General features: G+C 38.1%; 3 protein-coding genes across 4 annotated transcripts in view; 2 read left to right on the forward strand and 1 right to left on the reverse strand.

Annotated features, from left to right (window-relative positions):
* LOC128862157 (motile sperm domain-containing protein 2-like) overlaps positions 1-13129 on the forward strand; it is a 40794-nt gene extending 27665 nt beyond the window's left edge. The window contains exons 4-7 of the mRNA XM_054100626.1: positions 6780-6864; positions 9237-9346; positions 9432-9806; positions 12800-13129. Of these exons, the coding sequence (XP_053956601.1) occupies positions 6780-6864; positions 9237-9346; positions 9432-9806; positions 12800-13000 (771 nt within the window). The 3' untranslated portion in view covers positions 13001-13129. The remainder of the gene's footprint in view (positions 1-6779; positions 6865-9236; positions 9347-9431; positions 9807-12799) is intronic.
* Positions 13130-14283: 1154 nt separating this feature from the next.
* Positions 14284-16691, reverse strand: LOC128862158 (regulator of chromosome condensation). The gene is made up of 3 exons (XM_054100628.1): positions 16405-16691; positions 15530-16296; positions 14284-15462 (listed from the first exon to the last, which is right to left on the reverse strand). The coding sequence occupies exons 2-3, from the start codon at positions 16215-16217 to the stop codon at positions 14603-14605; spliced, it is 1548 nt and encodes a 515-aa protein (XP_053956603.1). The 5' UTR covers positions 16218-16296; positions 16405-16691; the 3' UTR covers positions 14284-14602.
* Positions 16692-21245: 4554 nt separating this feature from the next.
* Positions 21246-24482, forward strand: LOC128860866 (transcriptional repressor CTCF). 2 transcript variants are annotated; one of them, XM_054098645.1, is made up of 6 exons: positions 21246-21353; positions 21477-21985; positions 22040-22979; positions 23043-23737; positions 23818-23864; positions 23933-24482. In XM_054098645.1, the coding sequence occupies exons 2-6, from the start codon at positions 21685-21687 to the stop codon at positions 23993-23995; spliced, it is 2046 nt and encodes a 681-aa protein (XP_053954620.1). In that variant the 5' UTR covers positions 21246-21353; positions 21477-21684; the 3' UTR covers positions 23996-24482. The 2 variants fall into 2 exon arrangements, with proteins under 2 accessions (XP_053954620.1, XP_053954621.1); XM_054098646.1 differs by having other exon boundaries at positions 21280-21353; positions 21530-21985.
* The last annotated feature ends 348 nt before the right edge of the window (positions 24483-24830 follow it).

Below are 24830 nucleotides of genomic sequence, written 5' to 3' on the forward strand. Positions count from 1 at the left end.
TCAAAATAGGTTCACGGATAACCTTTTCATTCGAGCGGAATTTCTTACCAGCGAGCATTTTTTAGGTCTGCTAACACCAGTAGTCGCTGGGAGCCAAATTTGGCGAATACGGGGGAAGTGGGAGGAGTTCGAGGTACAATTAATGTAGTTTTGCCATTGTTTTGATTGACTTGAGCACGGTGCGTTGTCTTAAAAGTGAGCAAACGCGGCACCCACTTTGAGCAGAGCTTTCTCATAGTTAAATGCTTCTACAATATAAAGCCAAAACGTTATTTTGATATCTTTAAGATGTCAGTTAACTCCCATTTTGTGGATTTTTTGATGTTTTCTCATTTGGACGTCTACTGCGTTGTGCATCATCGGTGTTTCTACGGTTTTCTACCAAATGTTTTACTGTTGTTTCTGATGGAGCGGAGTTCCCATATCACTTTTCCAGCCATTGCTTCGCTTGAATGGTATTTTTCCCTCACCTTGAAATGTCTTGTTTTGAGATAAAATATATTTTTAAGTGCTGAAAAAATATAGACTATATATGCATAGACCTTTAATATGCAAAATAGTTATATGTAACAACTGGAATAGATAATATCTCAACTCTTCTGCGGCATCGAGCAAGGATCTATACGCCTTCTTTGCACCTTGCAAGTCGATCTTGTGGCTCTTATCATATATAAAGTAATATAACGGACCTTGCTCAGTTAAATTCGAGCTCTTACAGATTTTCCGAAAATTCTAGAATAATAGTTTACCCCTTGAATGTTTAATGAACGCTGTTAACTGCGCCTCTGTATGTACCATAATATAGAATAAAGCCAGGTTTTATTCCCACAAATGCTTGTAATTGCATAAATTTGTATGACTCGTAAAAGAATTTGTTGCACTTTTTTGTGAGAATAATTTTGTTAATTGGCAATTTTTAACAAGAATATAAATAAATAAATAATACATTTTCACGTACTGATATAGAGATTTCATAGCCTGTTAAGAAACTGCCAAGACTTTTCTACAAAAAACAACACACATATTTGTGCATACATAGAAGTATAAGCGCGAACACCCTTTTTGGGTGTTTGACCGAGCTCCTCCTCCTATTTGTGGTGAGCGTCTTGATTTTGTTCCACAAATGGAGGGACCTACAGTTTGAAGCCGACACCGAACGGCAGATATTTTTATGAGGAGCTTTTTCATGGCAGAAATACACTCGGAGGTTTGCCATTGCCTGCCGAGGGGCGACCGCTGTTAGAAAAATGTTTTTCTTAATTTTGGTGTTTCACCATGATTCGAACCTACGTTCTCTCTGTGAATTCCGAATGGTAGTCACGCACCAATCCATTCGGCTACGGCGGCCGAAATAATGAAATAAATTTAACAGCTAACAATACGAACTACTCATAATCCGAGTCACTAGTTTCTCTGTTGGGTTATGCTGCTTCTGTGCGTGTATACATATGTATATGTAGATATATGAAATTTCTATCACTATTGTTGTTGCAATAATTCCACTAAAGTGTTGCAGTGTTGGTGTTACTAGTGCTGCCTGAGCTATTGTTATTGTTGTTTTGGCATTTGTAGCTTCTTGTCTCTTGTTTTATTTCTTTCGACGCTGTGTGTAGTCATTGTATACATTTTGTATGTATGTATATGTGCACTCGTATTAGGTGCTCACTTTGTTGGCCACTGGCGACTTCACTGCCGCCGCTTTGAATGTCGATTGTCGATTGTCGTTTTCAGTTGATTTTCGGTTGCCGCGTTGTTCCATTAGTTGTTTGTCATTTGTTCGTACATATCTACATGCATATGTTGATAAATAGGGACAATTTTTTCTAATTTACTTGTATAAATCATTTCGGACTAAGTTTTGTGTTTATCAATTAAAATAGTAGTGGGCTGGAGTTTAGAACAGTGCCGATCTTGGAATTTCTGGCAAACTATAATGTTTTTTTTAATGAAACTTGGTGGAGATGTTAGTGAGGTGTTAAGGAACACTCTTTATAACTTTAAATTAATCGGGAAATAATAATTTTTTAATTATTTACATTCAAAATGCCCTTGGGAACATCAGTATAATTTGCCACATTACACTCTATATTTTTTAACATTTCACTATAAATCACCAAATATACACTCACACGCGTGTTTTTACCGATTTTTATGCTAATATTTTAATTATATCTATTAAAATTAAATGCAAATACATTTGCCTATGCAATCACATTCCAATTTTAAGCGCGAATAAGAAGAAGATTGGAATGCCAACAGTATGGTGTTGCCGGATGCCTGCAAATGAAAACAAAAAATAAGTTCTTAAGTTTAGTCTTAATCATGGGGGTCGGGGTTATTGTGCCTCCTTATTACATACACGCATATGACGTTTTAATTTTGGGTTCAATGGTTTTAACACAGAAAGGAGTTTTACGCAAAAATACTGTGGATTGCGTAGCCGGAGTTGGACTGATGAGGGTTATTTTTTTGAAGCGCGGCCGAAGGCCGCCCACGCAAAAAGGAGTTCTACGCAAAAATACTGTGGATTGCGTAGCCGGAGTTGGACTGATGAGGGTTATTTTTTTGAAGCGCGGCCGAAGGCCGCCCACGCGAAAGGGAGTTCTACGCAAAAATACTGTGGATTGCGTAGCCGGAGTTGGACTGATGAGGGTTATTTTTTTGAAGCGCGGCCGAAGGCCGCCCACGCGAAAAGGAGTTCTACGCAAAAATACTGTGGATTGCGTAGCCGGAGTTGGACTGATGAGGGTTATTTTTTTGAAGCGCGGCCGAAGGCCGCCCACGCGAAAAGGAGTTCTACGCAAAAATACTGTGGATTGCGTAGCCGGAGTTGGACTGATGAGGGTTATTTTTTTGAAGCGCGGCCGAAGGCCGCCTACGCGAAAAGGAGTTCTACGCAAAAATACTGTGGATTGCGTAGCCGGAGTTGGACTGATGAGGGTTATTTTTTTGAAGCGCGGCCGAAGGCCGCCCACGCGAAAAGGAGTTCTACGCAAAAATACTGTGGATTGCGTAGCCGGAGTTGGACTGATGAGGGTTATTTTTTTGAAGCGCGGCCGAAGGCCGCCTACGCGATAAAGAGTTCCACGCAAAAATACTGTGTTAATCAATTTAATTAATATACTTTATTATTTTTTGTGATACGCTTAATATCATTGTTTTTAAGTTTAAATGAGTTGTATGTTTTTATTTTCAAATTCATTTCTCAACTTTAAATTACAGCAAAAAATACTGCAGTTTTACAATGAACCTTCCACTGAACATCCCTGCGTGCGAACTTCGTTTTCATTTCAGGTGTATGGCAACACCAACTTTTCGCTAAATTATAGAACTTTAACATTAAATTACTTAAAAACTATAAGCCTCCGGCAGGTTCTGTTTTCAGTTTTAAGATGAGGATACACCCCTCTATCACCCCCTTTTTACCGTTTTTTCCAAAGCGATCGGCACTATACTAAATTCTAGCCTAGTAGTGTGTTTAACAAATGGGCTCAACAGTGAATGCTTACAGAAAATTATGTTAAAAATATTTTAAATAAGAGAACAAAAGAACATATGAATCAATAGCTCCTTCATAACGCGATCGACGATTTATTTTCAATTGATGAAAAGCTCCCCTTTAATCGTAATTTTTTTGATTGAGTTATAAACAAAGTGTTCATCAACATATGTATGTGTGTATGTAGGTGCATACACATATGTTTTCTCCGTATAAATACAAAAATAAAGATATACCTTTCTGGGAGCACAAGTAATTCTTGCATTCAACCAACTGTTGTGCGAAAAAGCCAAATACACTGAATCGCTGACTAGAATACAAGAGCGTGGAGAGTGCGAAGCATCATTTAAAGCATTAATATTCTACACAAGATGCCCAGGGTATGTGATCGTGGCTTTGCTCCAAAGCAAAAATCTTTAGAATATTAATAAGTAAGGCTTTAATTTACAATTGCTGACCTTGAATGTGCAGGCAAAATTCTTTGTATGTACATCCATACACATATATTAGATACATTTTATTATGAACCTATACCTACACTCGTATTTGTTAAGACTTATTTATGCGGAAATGTGTACATTTGCAGGTAGAGATATAGGCACATGATATAAATAAATTCTGTTATTCATTATTAAAACTAAGTATTGTATGTGCACATATGGATTCCAATGAAGTTTGCATTAGATAAACACATTTTTGATTATTTCTTAAAAAGTGTATTATTTTAAATTAAAAAATTATTCTTTACTTTTTACATGGTAACTAAAACATTATAAACATTGGCATAAATGTTTGTAAGTAACTTTCTTAGACATTATAAGTAGACATTTCATGGTAACCCGAAATTTGTTTTAATAATAGCGCAAATTTTATCAAAAAAACTTGATTGAGTGCGCTGAATTTTAACCAACAGTTCTTAAACACCAAAATGGATTAATTCAATTACATTTTCCCTTGGCACTGAATTTCAAACATCTGGCATTACACTGCGGTTTCGAAGTGCGAACAGCTGATACTTATCCACCACCGACCATTAAGGTGAAAACTATTAAGGTGAATCTTTTTTTTCTGCAAGGATTTGTATGTAGCTTTTAGTATATTTTTTGCAATTTGTTGACCAAAATTATTCTATGCCAAATTGTTTGTAATAAAAAGTTAAAATAAGCTCACGACAATCAAAATCTTTCACCAAGTTAAGAAAAGCAAAGGTTAAGAAACAAATTGCATTTAGTTGCGTTTGCGTTGCTGCTTTCAAAGTCTTGCCCAGAGGATTTACTAAACGGTAAATTTATTATTGCTGTATTTTTTAACTATGCAAATTTGAAGCATTTAAATTTATGCTTAAAGCTATTATAATGCATATATTTGTGTGTAATTCGGCTTTAAATATGTTAGTTTGTATAATTGTTGGAAAATAAATTAGAGCAAGGCTCGCCGAAAATTTAATGAGGTGACCATATGCAGATGTGTCAGTGAATTTAAAAGTAAACACAACTCCTTTGCTATTAACTAACTGAACATTGCCATTGAAAAGACGTTTAAATATGATACTTACTTTATTGTGAAATGAAATAAATAATACAGCATTTAGCGCACCACGCAAAATCAAAATTTAATAAGCTCAGGAAATTAAAAAAAAATTAATAAGTTACGAGAGCTAAAGTCAGCTCTTAGAATAATGATTTCCCTTAAACTTTTGGAAATTACGCGCTGTGATATTTCAAATTTAAATTTAACTAATACGAGCAAAAATAAGAAAGAGAAATGTAAAAATATAGAATCAAACCAATGTGAACCTTGTCGGATACTTGGTAATGAATAGTTGGTAACGGTACCAAGGCGAATCTATTAAAGGTGGTATCGGTAAATCAGCTCATTTTTTTTCTTTCGTCGTGTTGTGGACGAGTCGTATGCGTATTCCATCAGATATGCCAAAAATTATGATTAACGGGTGAATTTTTAATAGGCGGATAGTTCAAAGGCGAAAATATCTATATGCTTTAAGTGCCAATAAAAGTTTTTACATAGGTACATTGGTATTTTGCACTCGATTGTTGGCTGACTGACTTACTGTATGCTATTCATAGAAATAGTGTACATAAAACATTGCTCGTACATTTTTGGGGGAATTTTCGGATCGTTACGTTAACGTAGCCTAGTTAGACGTACGACAGATTCAATTCTGAATTTACCTGATCAGTTCTGCAACATGGTTGCGCTGATTTAAATCAGGAAAAAATTCAAAAAACCAGTAAATCGTAACTTTTTCTTAAACATTAATTTTTGCCATAAAATTTTAGAACAACTTGATTTTCAAAACGTGACACCCTTTATCCCGCTTCTAAATAGAGAACTAAGCATAGCTAATGTTTTCTCGGCAGCGGTGTATATGCTCAAACATATGGTATATACGAAAGTGTATTTGTTCATACAAGTACTTCTAACTTAACAAAAATAACAAATGCACTATACCTATTTATATAAGTATATATACAATATATATATATATTGTATATGCAATTGACACGTACGCCCTTTGTTGGGTGTTTGGCCGAGCTCCTCATCCAAGTTGTGGGTGCTTCTTCATATTTAATAAATGGGAGGACCTATCATTTTAAACAACCTTCGAATGACAGAGTAGCCTTTTCATGACACAAAATACTCGTGGGTTTGCCACTGCCTGCCGAAGGGGGACCACTATTACACCTTTTCTGTCATTTGATATTTGACTGCTACAGTGAGTTTCGAATCCGGGCCCTTTCAAATTGTAATAATGCTTAAACACATTCGGCTACGGCGGCCGCAAAACACTATATGTATGTATGTATGTACCTACCTAAGGCAAAAATAGATAATGTAAGCGTTTAATCGAAATGCTCGAGAGCTCTCAAGACAGAACGAGAAGAGTTCATTGTTCATAATTGAACTAAAAAGACTAGTAAGCATCAAATAAGAAAAACTGAAGAAAAGGCATAAAATTATAGATAAAAACATAAAAGCTTAATACTTTCATGTCCCTCAGCCGCTTTAATCCTTGAGTGGCTTCCACATATTTATGCGCACCGTACGTAATTATTCTCTTAAATGTTCAAAATACAATATGTTAGCATTCTTAGTTCGACAGCAGCCGTGGTGGGTAATTGGAGAGTAATTCAGATACTCAATCAGCCTCCGATCAATTAACAGGAGAACATATTTGTTTTAAAATACATTTGTAGATTTGGTCGCAACTAATTCTAATAACAGTTTCTTTTTTTGGAAATTTTATACCTATTTTCAGGTGCACTTTGCCAACAATAACCGAATGTACGCGGGATCCGAAATGCCAGAATGCGAGCGCGGTTATCAAACCCTGGACCCAACGAGTAAGTAGCAATTTTAACCAACTCAGCGTACAACACATTCCGGAAGGTTTTAACAGCAGCACATTTACTTGCATATACTGGTGTTCACAATAATAACAGGACTACATACATATTGCGAAGTTTTGATTCTTTTTATTTTTATTTTTTTTTGTATAAAAATGTAGTTTATACTCGAACAAAAACCAGATTTAAAGTTTCAAACTATGTTGGTTAGAGTGGTGATTCATCCAGAATCCAACTAGCGCTTCCGCACCTATTTGTTTTCAAACTATGCACAAAGTAAAAAAAAAAAACAACGCAAATTCAACAATTTTTGATCAAAATATGAAACCTTGTAATTAGAAAACCATAACAATTTTTATATAAAAAAGTGCAGGTTTGAAGTAGCTCAAAATCGCTTTGATTTTTGACAATTTGACAACTTTTTTTTGTTGGCGGTCTTGTGCATCTTCCCTATATAAGAGAATTTGGAACAATCCTAAACAAAAAAGTTATTAAAAGGGCCTATTTTGAGCCACTTTAAGGTGGCATAATATTGTGCCAAAATGTAATGGACTACATACATACACTATGTCTAGAATGAGTTTTGAAGAAAAGAGTCGCTAAAATACATCCAAAGAACTCAGCTGCATTAAAAATTGCAATAACGAACGAATGGCCGAATACCGAACGTATACAACGTAAACAAATTGGTCTATTCCATGAAAAAGCGCTTGCAAAATGTTATTGAAGTCAACGGTTATCATACCAAATATTACATTAATCCAAAAATTACGTATTCCCATTGAGTATTTAATACAAAAGCCTGTATTAAAGTTAGTAAAAGCAATTTATTGACCGTATCAATGTAGCGTTATTTGTTTTTGTTGCTTTAGTTGTTGTTTTTCCGAAGAATTTGCAGTTTTTTTGTACTAATTCCCTCTAAAAACTGTGAATAATCAGTAATCATTAATCAGTACAAAAAAGAAGGCAAAGATACATAGGAGGGTACAATTTTTTGCTATTGAAGTCGAAAAATTAAATTTAGTTTCTGAGTCAAAACGCATTCTTGAAATAAGAGATGTGTTCGAAGAATAATGTGAATTTTCATTTTTCTCAAAAAATATTTATTTATTCATCAATTTCTAATTTACCTCCTTCAAAGTAGCCCCCTCAATTATAATACCCTTGTGCTGCGTTTATTTCCAATCCTCGAAGCAGTTCTCAATGCAAATGTGAATTTCTTGTGAAAAGAAATGCTCAATACTGTTTTGCAAAAGAAATAAAAAAAGCAACACTGGTTTTTATAAATTGCATAAAAATTGGTATAGAAAAAAATCGCCTGAGTCAGCAAAAAATTAAAAATTAACGCGACTTGCAGCCGCTTAAGCATGCAGTTATTTTACTAAAATTTCATGAGCCATTTACTAGATACCCAAAAAATTTCAAAAATTCAGATGGAAAAGTTTAAAATATAAATAATAATGTGTTGAATTTTTCTAAATTTCTATATAGCTTGGAATTTTGATTTATATGGTATGAACAGTATAAAAAAATAAAAAAATTAACTCATAAGGCATTGCATACGAGTATATTTAACAAAAAATCACTTATGCTTGCCAGTGTTACATATTCACGCACACGTCCATACCTCAATGGTGAGGATAATAAACGCAGCCGATTTAGCCATGTCTGTCCGTCCGTGCACGCGATAACTCGAGCATAAATTTATATATTTCGAAGAAACCTGGTACACATCACTTCACTTCGGCCAAGGTATCTAGTTTGGTATTGAAAATGGGTATAATCGTTCAACAACCACTTCAACCTGCCAAATTAGTTACCAGCTAAAGTACAAAATAAACATGGCGAAATTACTCTTATCGGCAATGGAACAAAACGTTTCTCATCTAATAAAAGTTATGAAAAAATTGTTTCGATAAACTTCAGAGTTTGGCCAGCAGTTTTCTTTTGTGCTCGAAAAAAGCTGTTTTTGTTTTATGGAATTTTAGGTAACACAATTAATTTTTCAAAGTAAAGTTTACATGGTTTTAGAGAAAATGCAAGCCAAAGACAAAACCTTTTGGTGCGCACAAGTTTCTTTTTGGTTCACTGTATGTATTTATATAAATTCTTCTTACAAAAAATCTCATAATGAAAGTTTAGAAAAGTTTGTAGGTCTATTTGATTTGAGAAAAACACTAAAATATACACAAATATTTGTACAAGAAACCGCTTGTTATATACATATTTTATGAAAAAAATTTCTTTAAAAAAAAGTTACTCCTGCTTAGAACTTCAATCAAAACTTATAAAAATTTTGTCAAAATTGAATACAAAAAATTTAAAATTTCACTGCTAATTAAAATTAAACACAAATTTTCCACAATTAGGCACAATGTTGCGGATTTCACCAAACGATAACATTTACTTCAATCGAGGCGAGAACAGCGAGAGCGTAATTGAACTCACTTGCATCGGAAAAGAGGCAATCATCTACAAAGTAAGTCCTTTATAAAGAACATTAACGTGGAATTAAATGTATGCACATATGGAAATGGTTCCCATTAACTTAACTTTTCTTACAGATTCAAACTACAGCGCCGGAAAAATTTAGAGTGCGTCCACGTTGCGGCTATTTGGCGCCATCCGAGACGGTGTCAGTGAGCCTTATGTTGAAACAGGACTATCATTTGGGTGAATCGCCGAAAGATAAATTTCTCGTTATGTGCATGACAGCTCCCGTGGGTATTGATCCATCACAACAGAGCATGAGTGAGACGTGGAAGCTAAAGCCTCCAAATGGCAGTGATGTGGAACAACATCGTCTCACCTGTAATTACAGAGGCAACGCAAGTGGTGCAAGTACACCCGGTCATTGCGTCTGTGGGCAGGGTGGAGCGCGTAGTGGTGGCCCGGACGAAGGGATTGCTTCGGCGAAGAGTGTCAATACTGTTTCGGATGTGAGTAGCAATGCGAATCGAATGCATACCATTTTCATATTTAGTTTTCAATATTCTTAAATCCATGTTGAGCTTAGTGAAGTTGAAAATTAACCCATCGTCGCACGGCAAACCTACGGTTGGGCACACGGTTCTGGCATTTTTTTTTGTCCTTTTCGCCGATCCCGTTTAAAAGCTTATATCCATAATTCGAGAGAAAATTAAATTTTCGGAAGTTAACTGGAAGCTTAAGTCATTAGCTTTAATAGAAATATGTTGTATGCACGTCCAAATTCCCAAAATTCTGGCCATACTTGGGGCATGCTACTTTCAAAACACCACTGTACTCATATGAATTAAAAGAATAAGAGAAATTTGCAGATAGTAGGGAGATGATTTTCTGAAAAAGAACAAAAACAAAAAAAAAACAATGGCGCCCATTTCTAAGTAAATAATTTTTATACAATTTTAATGAAATTGTGGTTAGATTCATATATCCGAGCTTAATGCTGTTGTTGTTATAGCAGTAATAAAAGCCCCGTCAATGTAGAGTATATCACCAGTCATCTTCGTCTGGCTCATCTAAAGGTAGGCCCAGGAAACACGCTGTTTCGACAGGTTGGTCCCAGAGGGAGAGGGGTGTTAGATGAGTGCATTTTGAAGGGCATATGAAAAGGTGGTTACTGTCGTGCGGGGTGTCTTCACATGCCGGGCATAAGTTTGGTATGTTGGGGTCATTTCTGGATAATTAGGAGTTTAACCTGCTACAATATCCAGAACGTAATCCGAGCTTAATCTTCATTCCTGCTTGTTTGGGGTACATATTTACATTAAATTCCGCATTCTAATAAATCGGGCTCTTACTCTTTCGTATTGAAGCAAAAAAAGCTTGGGCTGCTCAGCATTTTAAAATGTTATACAGTAAATGTTATGACGGCCACCGTAGCCGAATGAGTTGGTGTGTGGCTACCATTCAGGAGTGGTGTCTAGGTTCGACCCTCCGTGCATGGAACATCAAAATTATAGAAAAAGTTTTTCTCTAATAGCGGCCGCCCCTTGGCAGGCAATAGGAAACCTCCGAGTGTATTTCTGCCATGAGAGAGCTCCTCATAAAAAATATCTGCCGTTCGGAATCGGCTTAAAACTGTAGGTCATTCCATTTGTGGAACAAACAACACCAAGACGTAAGCGCCAAATATAACGAGGAGCTCGGGCAAACACCTAACATAAGTGGACGCACCAATTCTTTATATTTTATGTAATAAATTAATGACGCAAAATAGAAATTGTTAAGTCTTACCGGTCAAGTAAATAAAAAATACATTGACTTTAAGGGGTTATTTATAGTTAGAAGGCCGAAAAAAGCGAATTTTCCAGAATTTTTTCTGAGAAAACCTTTTTAAATTTATTGATCTAAAAATTTGTACACATATTATGTTATCTTTTAACTGTATTTTAAGACTTAGTATTAGTAAAAGTATTTATTTGGAAAGGAGCTACAACTGATCTCCGGGAGCTCCTCTCAAAAAAGACGTTTTGCGGTGACCACTATATCTCTGAACTGGACCCTCTGAAATTAAAAAAACCAAACAGATTTCGTTAAAGTAATGTTAAATCTAGTAAATAATCGAAGGAATAAGTAAAATATTTTTTTTTGTTTTTGACAAAATGGCGGTTTCCCAAAAAACAAACTGGATTTTTAACCAAAATTTCGGTCTTAAATTGTTTATAAAAAAATATTTATCGGTGTGAAAAAAATCTAAGATTTATTACTAAAAAATATATTTAAGAAGCTCGTTTTACTATAAATTTGAGACTAATCGGTTTAGCCGTTTGCGAGTAATGTTGGTCACCGAGTTTGAAAGCACCATTTTGAGAAAAACGCGTTCAAAGTTTACCTTGTACTTTCAAGCAATCAGAAACGCCTTTTCAAATTTGTGTGCAACTTCGAAAATATTCATCGGGACGATGTTTAATTTTCTGTAGGTATTCTTAAATATATGTACAGGGTTTGATTGAAAAGTAATGAGCCTTCCTGCGCAGAGCGTCTGCCAAGCGATCAACCGAAACGGCTGGTGGGGGAAAATGATCGTTGGAACTTCCCCTTCCACTAAAACCGGTTCCAGTTCGCTGGCAACAGCGATGCAGTCAACATCGCTCCGCGCGTGAAAGCTGTTTTAAAAGTGTGTTTGGATTTTGCAGTGGCGAAATTGCAGCGATCGTCATTTTTTTTCGACTCTCGAGGCATCGTCCACAAGGAGTTTGTACCTCCAGGAAGCACTGTGAACGCGGCATTTTACAAGGAAGTGCTCCTTCGGCTGAAAAACTGCGTCGCCCAGGTTCGGCCCGACCTCGTCAACAATTGGACCCTTCATCACGACAATGCGCCGGCGCACACCGCCTTCCTCTACACCTCTGCATTGGCCAAGATGGGGGTTCCGGTGCTTCCCCACCCTCCCTACAGCCCAGACCTGTCCCCTCTGGACTTCTTCTTGTTCCCGCGCCTGAAAAGAACGCTGAAGGGGAGGCGTTTCGACTCCATCGAGGCGATTCAAAAAACTGTGACACCCGAATTGAACGCGATTCCGGCGGATGAGTTTAAAAAATGTTTCCTGCAGTGGAAGGATCGCTACCAGCAGTGTATTGACGCTCAAGGGTCTTATTTTGAAGAATATTAGTTGTATAAGCCAAAAGGTTTAATAAAGCTGCTTAAAAAAAATAAGGCTCATTACTTTTCAATCAAACCCTGTACATTAAGAAAAAAAATCGATTTTATGAAAATTCTAACTATATATAACCCCTTAACGAACTTTACCGAAAATTTATTTAAAATGTATTATTATTTTTATCGCAAACTTAGGATTGCTTTTGTGGCATTTACGTAGCTTAGTTCAATTTAGATTTTTATTGAAAATTTTATATCCTAAAACCGATATTTTGCCATTAAAATATATTGCTTTCCGACTCTTCATGTATTACTTAAAAATTTTTGTTTTTATTTCTTTCCTGCTCAGCTGTCATCGCACGCCAAACTCCTGGAAAGTCAGTTGCGGTTTACACAAATTCTCCAATGTGTCACTCTCGTCTTTTTATTGGCACTCTCTGTGGCCGTTGTATATCTTCTGAAGACGCAATTAAATCGCTTACCCGTTTGTGCCGGTGAAGAGGAATGCAGCGCTGCGCTTGGAAGCAATTGCCCTGGGCGGAATCTATAATATTTACTTGCAAAATGCAATTTGACCAAACAGCACCTACCGGTACCCCCCGCCTCTGATAGGCTGCGTAGACGAGGTCATGACAACGACGTTGACTGTATTGATTTTATTGCGGGACTCGATGAAGATGCAATGGATGGAGATGGCTTCGATTATGACGAATCTACTCTTGATAAGGGCGGCGTAGCAGGAGGTGGTTATCTGCTTGGTCTAATCGCATTTGCACGTAAATTCGCACGCATTATAATAACGATTTCGATGCTCTTTTGTATAATATTTATCTCGTTCTACTGTTGCTCCGAACCGAGGGCAACAATTACCGCTCTGGCGCCACCAATTACACCTCCGCCAACATCTATTGAGGTGCATTTGCGGACGCATGCGCAGACACATAGAAGTTGGCCATCAAATTGATGAGTTTCTAATTTTATACAATATATAATACTATGTTTTAATATGTATGCACTAACTATAAAAAATCGAACACGGCATTAAAAATTATATATAGAAAACTTCTACGCCTAAATAATTTATACGAGTAAATTAACGGTCAAGCCAATTGCATATTAATACAGTAAACTGGAGCAAACCATGCACAAAATTACATTTATGATCAATTATACAACATTAAAGTTTGTAAAATCGTTAAGATTACATTTATATATTTGTATGCTTAAGGTGTCCCTGAGCGCATTTACATTTCAAAACGTATGTATAGACTTACAATTACGAATCAAATAACAAAAGAAACAAATATTTGCCTAATTTAATACAAAAACCCCAAGAGTTATTTAACTTATGCGCTACTCGATATCAAAACAATACATTGTACATACATACATGACGCCAAAATATACAAATTAAAAAATACAAATAACTATTTTGCATTAAAACGATCTGGTCGTGCCATGCGTTGCATTCCTACCACAAGAAGTGTACACCGAAAAACTCCCCAGCTAAGTTAATCTTGCAGTTGAGGCCAAAAGCACACAGTAAAGAACAGGGGGATAAGTCTAAAATATAATTAGCCCTGTCTAGTGAGCTAAAATGTACATTCCCCATACACGCTGTTACAACAACAACTAAAATGTGCATCGTTTTAACGATAGTGGGCTCTATATTACCGGAGCAAACCGGATTTATAACCAGCCAAGGACTGTCACTTCAGCAGTATTCCCCAAACATTTATGGCTAACATTTTTGCTGTTACAACTAAAATCTAAACGTAACGTTCAGAATATATTTCACAAATGAGAAAGTTTAAAAAAAAAATGCGTTAGTCATTCATTTATTTTATACTTTATTAAGAATGAATTACATATGAAATGTACGACTAGTACAAAAAGTATTTCTTGTTCTGCATACATACCTGTTTGTTATGTTCAAATTGCATAATTGTAATAAGCAATCAATTTACAAATTGATTAAAAACAATAATGTAGAGAGCAACACATCAACTCTATCTTGTGTGTGAGCCCTAGTCAGTAACTAAGTAATTTACGTTCTATTTTATTAACAGTCAACAGACGGAATTTTTAAACAAAAATTTTACAAAAAAAAAAAAAACAAATTGAACAATTTTCGTACTGGCTATATCTATTCTTATTTCTTTTTGCGTCCACGTTTAGCAGCGTCTTTCCCAGTCTCATTGTTTTCGGCAGGTTGCTTTTCCAGTTTTTTAGAATCATCATCGTCCATTTCCTCTAGATTAGAATCGCCATTCGTCTTTGGCGTATCCTTAGCCTCCGTGGATTTCTGCTTCTCATCTATGGATTTTGGTTTTGTTTCCTTTTCTTTGACAGCTGCCACCGATGCTTTTTTTACTTGCGCTGATTTTCCTAGTTCTGTTTTAGATTGCGGTTTTGGCTGTACTTCACTTTCTACCAGGAATATACTGTGTTGTCCTCCGCTAGATACTCGTATGATTCGTTTCCCGTCGGTTTGCTTGCTGATAATTTGAATGGGCTCCAGTGCATCGTCATCTGATCCAGTACCTAGTTGGTAATTTGAGCCCATGCCCCACGAGTATAATTTACCATCATCGGTTAATGCAAATGATTGTGCTTCACCACATGACACACCTACGACGAATAGTCCTTTCAATCCTTTTATAGATTGCAGCTCCTTGACATCGCCATTCACAGTTCCTAGTCCAAGTCGTCCATAGTCACTGCGTCCAATGGAATAACAAGATCCATCATTCTTAAGTACTAATGTATGATGCTGTCCGCCAGCAATTTGTTTAACGTTTTGGAATTTCGTGTCGACTGGGTTAATAATTGTTGATAGCTCCTTGGCGTATGCCAACTGTTTGTAATTGTTTAGCCCGAACGCCCAAATTTTACCCGTTTGAGACTCCCGCAGAAAAGTGCAGTAGTTTGTGGCCCAAATAGCATCAACTGGTTTGCCACGTTTGATGGCGACTTCTCCCGGACGAAGCAACTCGGTCTTACCTCGGCGACCTGTAGATTATGCAAAACGTTAGAATTTAGTTTGATGATACGAGAAATTCAATATTTCAGTACTTACTTTCACCAGTTGCTGACCGCAATGATACACGACCCAATTGCCCTTGTTCACCACACCCCACGGTGTATACTTTTCCACCGCATGTAAGTATGACTAAGTGGTCGGCACCGGAAGCAATGTCGCAGCATTTAGTGTCTGGCAGAACATCGATAGGAAGTCGCTTATTTCCCTCTAATGTCAAACCCATATTTCCATGCGAGTCGCGGAAGGATCCCCATGCAAAAACGCGACCATCTTCCAGCAAACTTGCCGAATGAGAGTCGCCTGCGGAAATCTTTAGCACTTTTCCAGGAAGCTCTACTGGGTGTGGTTCAAATTCTGAGCCATCTTCGCTGCTATCACGTCCCAAAGCACCTTCATCATTACACCCAAAGGAGTAAACAATGCCTTCATGCGTCAATACAAGATTGTGCATACCACCTGCGCGCACATCAACTACATTCTCTATAGAATCCACCAGAGCGGGTCTTTTGCGTTCAAATTTCGACTCATCGTCACCAAGACCCAATTGTCCCATATCTCCTTGCCCACACACTAAAGCACGCCCCACCACGTTTGGTCGATCCGGTAATGGCAGTTGGAAGGCCACGCGCAGCAATTTCCGTTTCGGTGCATCAACTTCTTCATTGTTATTATTGCTATTGTTTGAAGGTGTTGACGCCTTTCTGCGCACGGCCATTCGCGGCATATCTACTTTAAATTTTTAAAGGACGATACGTCTATTGAGTGCTCGCAATGTTCGTAGATTGTGTACGGTGTAATCTTTACTAAAATAGAGATATTGACATTAAAGGTTAGACACGATCACAGAACCCCCACCGGCGACATATAAACCACCATGTGAAATATAGCCTCGATAAGACTCAAACTCTTACTTTTCTCTTCGCCTTTCTTATAAATTTGACTCCGGTGAACCGCTAGTGAATTCGGTTCAATTAATATATTATTTTTGCTCCGTGATGTTAATATTCGAGTATTTTGCTTTTCTTTCTTAAGTATCCTGATAAAAAACAGCTTCTCCCGGCAATTCTAGTAAACCACACTGAGCTATTCTAAATTTCAACGTTATGTCTGCACGCGCGGGAAAAATGGAAAACGAAAACGATAATGGCCCGGTGTTGCAAAAAATTTGCCTCGCCGACTACTTTTGTTTTTCATTGGCAGATATTGCCATCGGTTGCCATTGCGAATCAGGGTTGCCACCACCACTAACAGAAACTAAAGGTGCCGTTTTCCGAAAACCGTTACTTTCGCGATTTTGACCACTGGCTGATATGATCACTTAAAATAAATTAAGAAAAAGAAAAAAATATTCAGTGAATGGCTTGATAATACTGTGATTGTAAGATTTGTGATTTTTCAATTAAACAAACCAAGTGAAACCAATGGAAACTGCCAAACACAAGAAATTAAACACACACACATACAATTTCTTGTCATGGCGTCACTGGCAAAACAAAAACTGTGTTTTGGGAATTTTTATAATTCATATTTTAACTATTTAACACACGGAACTTAATTCTTATTAATTTCTTTAATTTAAAAACCACACAACTTATAATCACAAAAAAAGCTATGGCTCCTATGGCCTTCAGCTTAAAGTAATTTAAAGTGATGACGTCATTGGTTGCCCAAATAGCGAAAAATAAATTAGCGATAAATAAAATTCGGTACACCAAATGCCAAAGTTTCAATAAAAACTATGAAACTAACTAACAATGGGACTACCAAACAAAGCCAAAATACGTTCACATATGCATTAATTACCAATAAATCCCCAAAATTAATCTACCCGTGCAGATTACCTGCTGTCAAGACTGTTTTGAAAGATGTTTCTTCATAGAAACTATTTTGGTGGCATATTTCGGTGTTTTTGGTTTGTTTCATTAAGACAAGGAGAAGGAATAGCTAATTTTATTGCTCATTTGGCTGCTAATAATAAACAGTTGGAGGAAATCTGAGCTTTCAAGAAATTATAGCAGCAATACGCATGCGAAATTCGATGTTCTATTTATAATAATTAATAAGAAGACGCACGCTGTTTTTCTGTTATATGAATACCTAACAAGCATTTTATTAGAATTATGTCTCCAAACCTGTTTTCTTTGCCGCCATCCATTTTATTTAGTTTTTACTTTGACGTGTTATTTTACACTGGTACAAATAATAATCTATTACACAGCAAACACAGGGTTGTATGTCAAAATGTATGGTTATTATTTAGGAATTTGGGAGAGAAATCTCGCTGTATGGGTAATCTCGCTGTATGGGTAATCTCGCTGTATGGGTAATCTCGCTTTTTAATTACGGATTGGGAGTAAAGCACGTAAAAGTAGATCATCTACTTATATGGGAACGTATTATAACAAAGAAGCACGACATTTTGACATTCAAATCAATAAATCGTGAAAAAAAATTCCTATACCCTAATCATTTTGTTTGGATTTTTCACATGTTTTCGCAATTGAAATATATTTAACAAAGTGTGATAACGTATAGTGGAGGATGGTTCCATGTGTAGAAGTCCACGCAAGTGGGGAAAGTTACTGATCGCCATTCACTTGGGAGTGGCCAGGACGATTCTTCTGCATATGGTTCAAGCAGCTCACAACGGCCGGGATTAGCCCACGTATCCTCTGGGTAGCTTCCGAACACCCGTTCGGGAGTGAGCTAAAGTGAGAAGGCGAAACATTCCAGGATAGCTGGTTGTGCGTTGGGTTTGGGACCCGACACTTAAAAATCCCCCCCAATGAAAGCTTTAAAAAAGCCTCGGATGAGACCTCCCTATACTGATGACGACCCCTGCAAACGAACTAAGGACTATGATTTGAGGGCATGCACCTGGAATGTCCGGTCCCTTAATGGGGAGGGTGCCTCTGCCCGGCTGGTTGATGTCCTCGTGAGAGTAAAGGCTGACATCACTGCCATTCAAGAGATGCGATGGACGGGGCAAGGAAAGAAAACCATAGGACCTTGCGACGTCTACTACAGCTGCCATGTAAAGGAGCGCAAATTCGGTGTCGGATTTGTTGTGGGAGAGAGACTTCGTCGCCAAGTACTGTCGTTCACTCCGGTGGACGAGCGTCTCGCAACAATCCGCATCAAAGCCCGTTTTTTTAACATATCGCTAATTTGCGCCCACGCCCCGACGGAAGAGAAGGACGATATGACCAAAGATTCTTTCTATGAGCGCCTGGAACGTTCCTATGAGCGCTGCCCCCGCCACGACATAAAAATCGTGCTTGGCGACTTCAACGCTAAGGTGGGCAAGGAGGGAATTTTTGGTCCCACAGTCGGAAAATTCAGCCTGCACAACGAAACATCCGGTAACGGACAGAGGCTGATCGACTTCGCCGGGGCCCGAAACATGGTAGTCTGCAGCACCAGATTCCAACATAAAAATACACCAAGCTACCTGGCTGTCCCCTGATCGAAAAACGCGAAACCAGATCGATCATGTTGTGATAGATGGAAAACACGCTTCTAGTGTATTCGATGTACGTACCATCCGAGGACCCAACATTGACTCGGATCACTACCTTGTTGCAGCCAAACTGCGCACGCGCCTCTGTGCAGCAAAAAACGTGCATCTACCTACGCAAAGAATGTTCGACATCGAAAAGCTGCAATCACAACAGACAGCCAGAAGATTCGCCACTCGACTCTCACTCCTGCTCTCAGAGAGTACTGCCCAACAAACCGGCATCCACGAACAATGGAGCAACATTTCTCGTTCTCTACGTACCGCCGCCGAAGAAGAAATCGGATTCCGGCGAGCCCGAAAAAACAATTGGTACGACGAGGAATGTCATGCTGCCGCAGAAAGAAAGGATGCCGCCTATAGAGCCACGCTGCGATCGGGCGCAACGCGAGCCATGTGGGATCGCTACAGAGAGCTGAAAAAGGAAGAGAGACGTATTATCCGAAAGAAGAAACGAGAGGCCGAAATTCGTGAGTGCGAAGAGCTTGAGATGCTGGCCAACAGGAACAACGCCCGAAAATTCTACCAGAAAGTTCGGCGGCTTACAGAAGGTTTTAAGACCGGGGCGTTTTCCTGTGGTGACCGACGTACAGAACAATTTTAAATTATGGAGGGAATTTAAGTGTGCCGATTGGAATTTAAGTAAGCTCTGCCCAATCCATAAGAAGGGCGATCCTGCAATTTGTGCCAATTACCGCGGGATTAGTCTTCTAAATATCGCCTATAAGGTTCTAGCGAGCGTATTGTGTGAAAGGCTGAAGCCCACCGTCAACCAACTGATTGGACCTTATCAGTGTGGCTTCAGACCTGGAAAGTCTACCATCGACCAAATATTCTCAATACGCCAAATCTTGGAAAAGACCCATGAAAGGAGAATCGACACACACCATCTTTTCGTCGACTTCAAAGCTGCATTCGATAGTACGAAAAGGAGTTACCTGTATGCCGCGATGTCTGAATTTGGTATCCCCGCAAAACTAATACGGCTATGTAAGATGACGTTGCTCAACACCAACAGCGCCGTCAGAATTGGAAAGGACCTCTCCGAGCCGTTTGATACCAAACGAGGTTTCAGACAGGGTGACTCCCTGTCGTGTGACTTCTTTAACCTGATGTTGGAGAGCATCGTACGAGCCGCAGAACTTAATCGCTCAGGCACAATTTTTTATAAGAGCGTACAATTGCTGGCGTATGCCGATGATACTGACATCATCGGCCTTAACAACCGCGCTGTTAGTTCTGCCTTCTCCAAACTGGACAAAGAGGCAAAGCGAATGGGTCTGGTGGTGAACGAAGACAAAACGAAGTACCTCCTGTCTTCAAACAAACAGTCTGCGCACTCGCGTATCGGCACCCACATCACTGTTGACAGTTATAATTTCGAGGTTGTAAAAGACTTCGTCTATTTAGGAACCAGCATTAACACCGATAACAATGTCAGCCTTGAAATCCAACGTAGAATCTCTCTTGCCAACAAGTGCTACTTTGGACTAAGTAGGCAACTGAGCAGTAAAGTCCTCTCTCGACGAACAAAACTAACACTCTACAAGACTCTCATCATGCCCGTCCTAACGTATGGCGCAGAAGCTTGGACGATGACAACATCCGATGAAGCGACGCTTGGAGTGTTCGAGAGAAAGATTCTGCGTAAGATTTTTGGACCTTTGCACGTTGGCAACAGCGAATATCGCAGACGATGGAACGATGAGCTGTATGAGCTTTACGACGACATAGACATAGCGCAGCGAATAAAGATCCAGCGGCTACGTTGGCTGGGTCATATCGTCCGAATGGATACAAACGCTCCGGCTTTGAAAGTATTTGATGCAGTACCAGCTGGTGGTAGCAGAGGAAGAGGGCGGCCTCCTCTGCGTTGAAAAGATCAGGTGGAGAAGGACTTGGCTTCACTTGGTGTGCCCAACTGGCGCCGGTTAGCACGAGAAAGAAACGACTTGCGCGCTTTGTTAAACTCGGCCAAAATCGCGTAAGCGGTTATAGCGCCAATTAAGGAGAAGAAGAAGATAACGTATAGTGGTCTTATAACAAACTTACTATAACGACAAACTGAAAAAAAATGTTTACTTCGGTTAGTTATATATTTCGACATTGTATGCCTTGGAAGGCCGCACTGCGTTGTCAATTTCCCCTTATTTAATATTTAATTTCGAAATTTATTTTACAAGTGTAGCTAGTTTAAATTTAGTTGTGATGTAAAATCTCCGCAAGGAAAGTAATTTGTATGTGCAACCCTGCGCTATTCATACGCCATCTTTCAATGAAATTCTACAACAGCTGTCAATAGCAATTGAATACTCATTTCTCCTCTGACGGCAAAAATCCAAGGTGTGTATTGAATTAAATGATGTTTAATATATACAAATTCTTAATAATATTGAGAGTCCAATTTTTTATAAACAAATTTGAGTATATCTTTAACATTTCACTAACAAATTATGCTCTCAACAGTAATCAATATTTGGTACATTTTACATTGCACCCGACTACCATTCGTCGTCTAGAGTCGCTGTGTGTACCTGTGCTGCTAGCCGCTGTGTGTCGCCAAAAAAATCGGCTCAAAGCCCGGCTACCAATTAACGTTGCGCCAAATTATTGGCGACCTCTGTGAAAAAGTAATTCGAAAACAACCAAGATCGCATAGGTTTAAAGGGCCAGAATGTCTGAGCAAATTGAGGGCGATTCTGAAGCTCGGGATTTGGATACCATTATACACTCGATAAACAAAGAAATTGAGGAAGTGACACTTTGCCTAACTGATGATTTAGATTGCGATGATGAAGGGTCTACAAAACTTATAGAAGATGAAGATATTAGTAACACAGAAAATGAAGATAGACAATATTACTTGGATGAAGGTGGGAACTTATATCTAACCTTAAGTTCAGAAAAACCAGAAAAAACTGGGAGCAGCCGGAAAACAATAAAGCCTGTCTTAGAGAGCCAAGAAAATCATAAGGGTGAGTTTTTTTATACTGCTACTAAACTGGTAACCTAATTTCGTCTTCTTGCAGCTAAAAATTCTAGATCTGGTAAAATTTCTGTAAATTCTGGAGAAGAAAACTATACGATTTACATTAATTCTTCAAAAGTTAAATCCGAAGTGGAACAAAATGTCGATGATCCAGCTCCCATTGAAATGAACGAAGAAATCTACGAGTTCGATGAGTTGGAAGAGCAGAGTGGAACACCGGTTGAAGGTGAACAAATGTCGTTATTGAAAGTGAGGCCGTCGAACAATACGGATTCTTCTGGTGCATTGTTGCATTCTTGTCCACATTGTAATTATCTAACAAATAAGCGATATATGTTATCCCGTCATATGAAATCCCATTCGGACGATCGCCCGTACATTTGCTCAGTGTGCGATCGGGGCTTCAAGACAAATCATTCTTTGCAAAACCATGTTAATGTGCATCTCGGAAGGAAGCCTCATGGTTGCTTATCTTGTGAAAGCCGTTTTACTACAGCTGGTGACTTGGCCAGACACGTTCGGTATAAACACACTCACGAAAAGCGACACAAGTGTACGGAGTGTGACTATGCCACCGTAGAAATGAGTAAGTTACGCCGTCATATGCGTGCCCATACTGGCGAACGCCCCTATCAGTGTCCTCATTGCACCTACGCTTCACCGGACAGCTTCAAATTGAAGCGACATTTGCGCATACATACTGGCGAAAAACCATACGAATGTGACATTTGTCAGTCTCGTTTCACGCAATCAAACTCGCTTAAATCTCATAAACTTATACACAGTGTGGATGATAAACCCGTATTCCAATGTGCGTTATGTCCAACGACTTGCAGTCGTAAATCTGACTTGCGTATACATGTGCAAAAACTTCACTATTCCGAAAAGCCGATTCCCTGTAGAAGGTGCGGTAAGGAATTGCCCGATCGGTACAGCTATAAAATACATGCAAAAACTCACGAAGGCGAACGCTGCTACAGGTGAGTAGTTATAACTTTCACAATTTTATCTTAATAATGTAATTTGTTTTCGATGCCCAATAGCTGCGACCAGTGTAATTACAAATCGATTTCTATACGTAATCTGGATATTCATAAACAAATTCACAGCGATGAAAAACCATTTGGGTGTGATAAATGTGGTCAAAGTTTTCGGCAGAAGCAGCTGCTTGGGCGCCATACAAACTTATATCACAATGATAATTATGTACCGCCTCCGAAGCTAGAAAGAACACATAAATGTCCGTATTGTACTCGGACATTTGCTCATAAGGGTAATATGGTGCGGCACATGCAATTACACGATGCTGCTGTGGGCAATGGGAAAGATTTGAAAATTGAAGATGAGAAAACGGACTCGGATACACTATTCGATTTCGAGGATCCATATATGATCGACGATGAATCCGTTAGTGCGGAACATTTTGAAGAATACGAGGTAATTGAGGAAGCGGATGAAACTGAGGAAAACTTAACCATAGAACAAGTTGAGCCAACCAGTAGTAAAACACGCAGCGTTAGAAATAGTTTAAAGGTACAGCCGGAAATGACAAAAACAATAAGAAAAGAGAATAAGTATGGAATTAAAATGGAAAATGTGTATGAGTCAATAGTTGAGGACGACGAGACCGATTTGCCTGAGTATATGGTGGTAAAAGTTCTGCAAAGTGACGATGAGTTGGAGGAGGAGGGCGACGGTTGTGTTATTTTAACAAATTTTGACAACGTGAGGGCAATAGGTAAGATATGCAGTCTCAGAATATGCGAGAATGAGTAATAAGCTCAAAATATATCGTGTTTTTATTTTTTTTATCGACAGATAATAGTCAGCTTAAAGAGGATGTGGATAACTGTTTTGGCTTTAAAGTATGTAATTTATGGCTACTGCATACAAATATTAATATCATCTTTTTTCTTTTTATACATAAAATTAGATGGAAGACGGTAATGATGCTGACGAAAGGACAGTTTTGCTCGATATCGTCGAGGATAACTAATATCCTTGATTTCTAATTGCTTCAAAGTATAAGTTTATGGTCCGCCTCAGCAAAATGGGTTTGTGCTTAATTGTAATTCGAGAAAGTTTCTCTAATAATGGTAGCCCTCGGCGAGGTTCCGAGTCTATTTTTGAAAAAAAAGCTTATATCCAATCAGCTACCATTAGGAGACTACATAAAACTATAGAACCTGTGGAGCAGTATCAAGGCGCACATCTTTTTTAGAGAAGCTCGGGCCAAAACCTAGCAAATGAGGTGTGCGCCAATGTAGATCTATATAGTAAATATAAGTATAATACATGTACAAATATATGTATGTATTATTTTTCTTGCATTCTATCACTATTTTTTTTGTTTAAAAATATGCATACATGTATGTATCTACATTAATTATTGTAATTTAATATAAAGTCTTTCTTGTACTAAACCGCAGAAGCATGCGTACGACTATGCAACGACAAATAAATATTCCGCACAGCAAAGTTTATTTACAAGCATTTGTTTAATTGGTTCATGAATATGTAGTTGGTGTTCTTGCAGTTGTAAGTTAATGGGCTTGTGCGCGGCTATGCTCAGAAACGCATTATAATGCGCAGTACTTGCAGCACTGTCAACATGACAATTCATGCAACTGATAGATTTGTTGAAAAATTGCAAATAGATTTGTTGCATTTATGAACGCGTTGTGCAGTAAAATGGAATTGTTACTAAGTTTGGTCATGGACGATGTATGTGAGGAAAAAACGTGTAAAGCTTAAAAGAAGGACATATCTTGTCAAAAGTTTAATATCTTTCTTTGTTTCTTTTTTTTATTCGCTTATATGTGATGAGTAAA

Source organism: Anastrepha ludens, chromosome 4 (assembly GCF_028408465.1).
Source record: "Anastrepha ludens isolate Willacy chromosome 4, idAnaLude1.1, whole genome shotgun sequence".
Taxonomy (NCBI): Eukaryota; Metazoa; Arthropoda; class Insecta; order Diptera; family Tephritidae; genus Anastrepha; species Anastrepha ludens.

Excerpts from the sequence above, each read along its gene's own strand:
- LOC128862158 (XM_054100628.1), bottom strand. The coding sequence starts at position 16,217 with ATGCCGCGAATGGCCGTGCGCAGAAAGGCGTCAACACCTTCAAACAAT. Across the intron at positions 15,463-15,529 it reads GCGGTCAGCAACTGGTGAAA|GTCGCCGAGGTAAGACCGAG; the intron begins GTAAGTACTGAA and ends CATAATCTACAG.
- LOC128860866 (XM_054098645.1), top strand. The coding sequence starts at position 21,685 with ATGTCTGAGCAAATTGAGGGCGATTCTGAAGCTCGGGATTTGGATACC. Across the intron at positions 21,986-22,039 it reads GAGCCAAGAAAATCATAAGG|CTAAAAATTCTAGATCTGGT; the intron begins GTGAGTTTTTTT and ends GTCTTCTTGCAG. Across the intron at positions 23,738-23,817 it reads TGACAACGTGAGGGCAATAG|ATAATAGTCAGCTTAAAGAG; the intron begins GTAAGATATGCA and ends TTTTATCGACAG.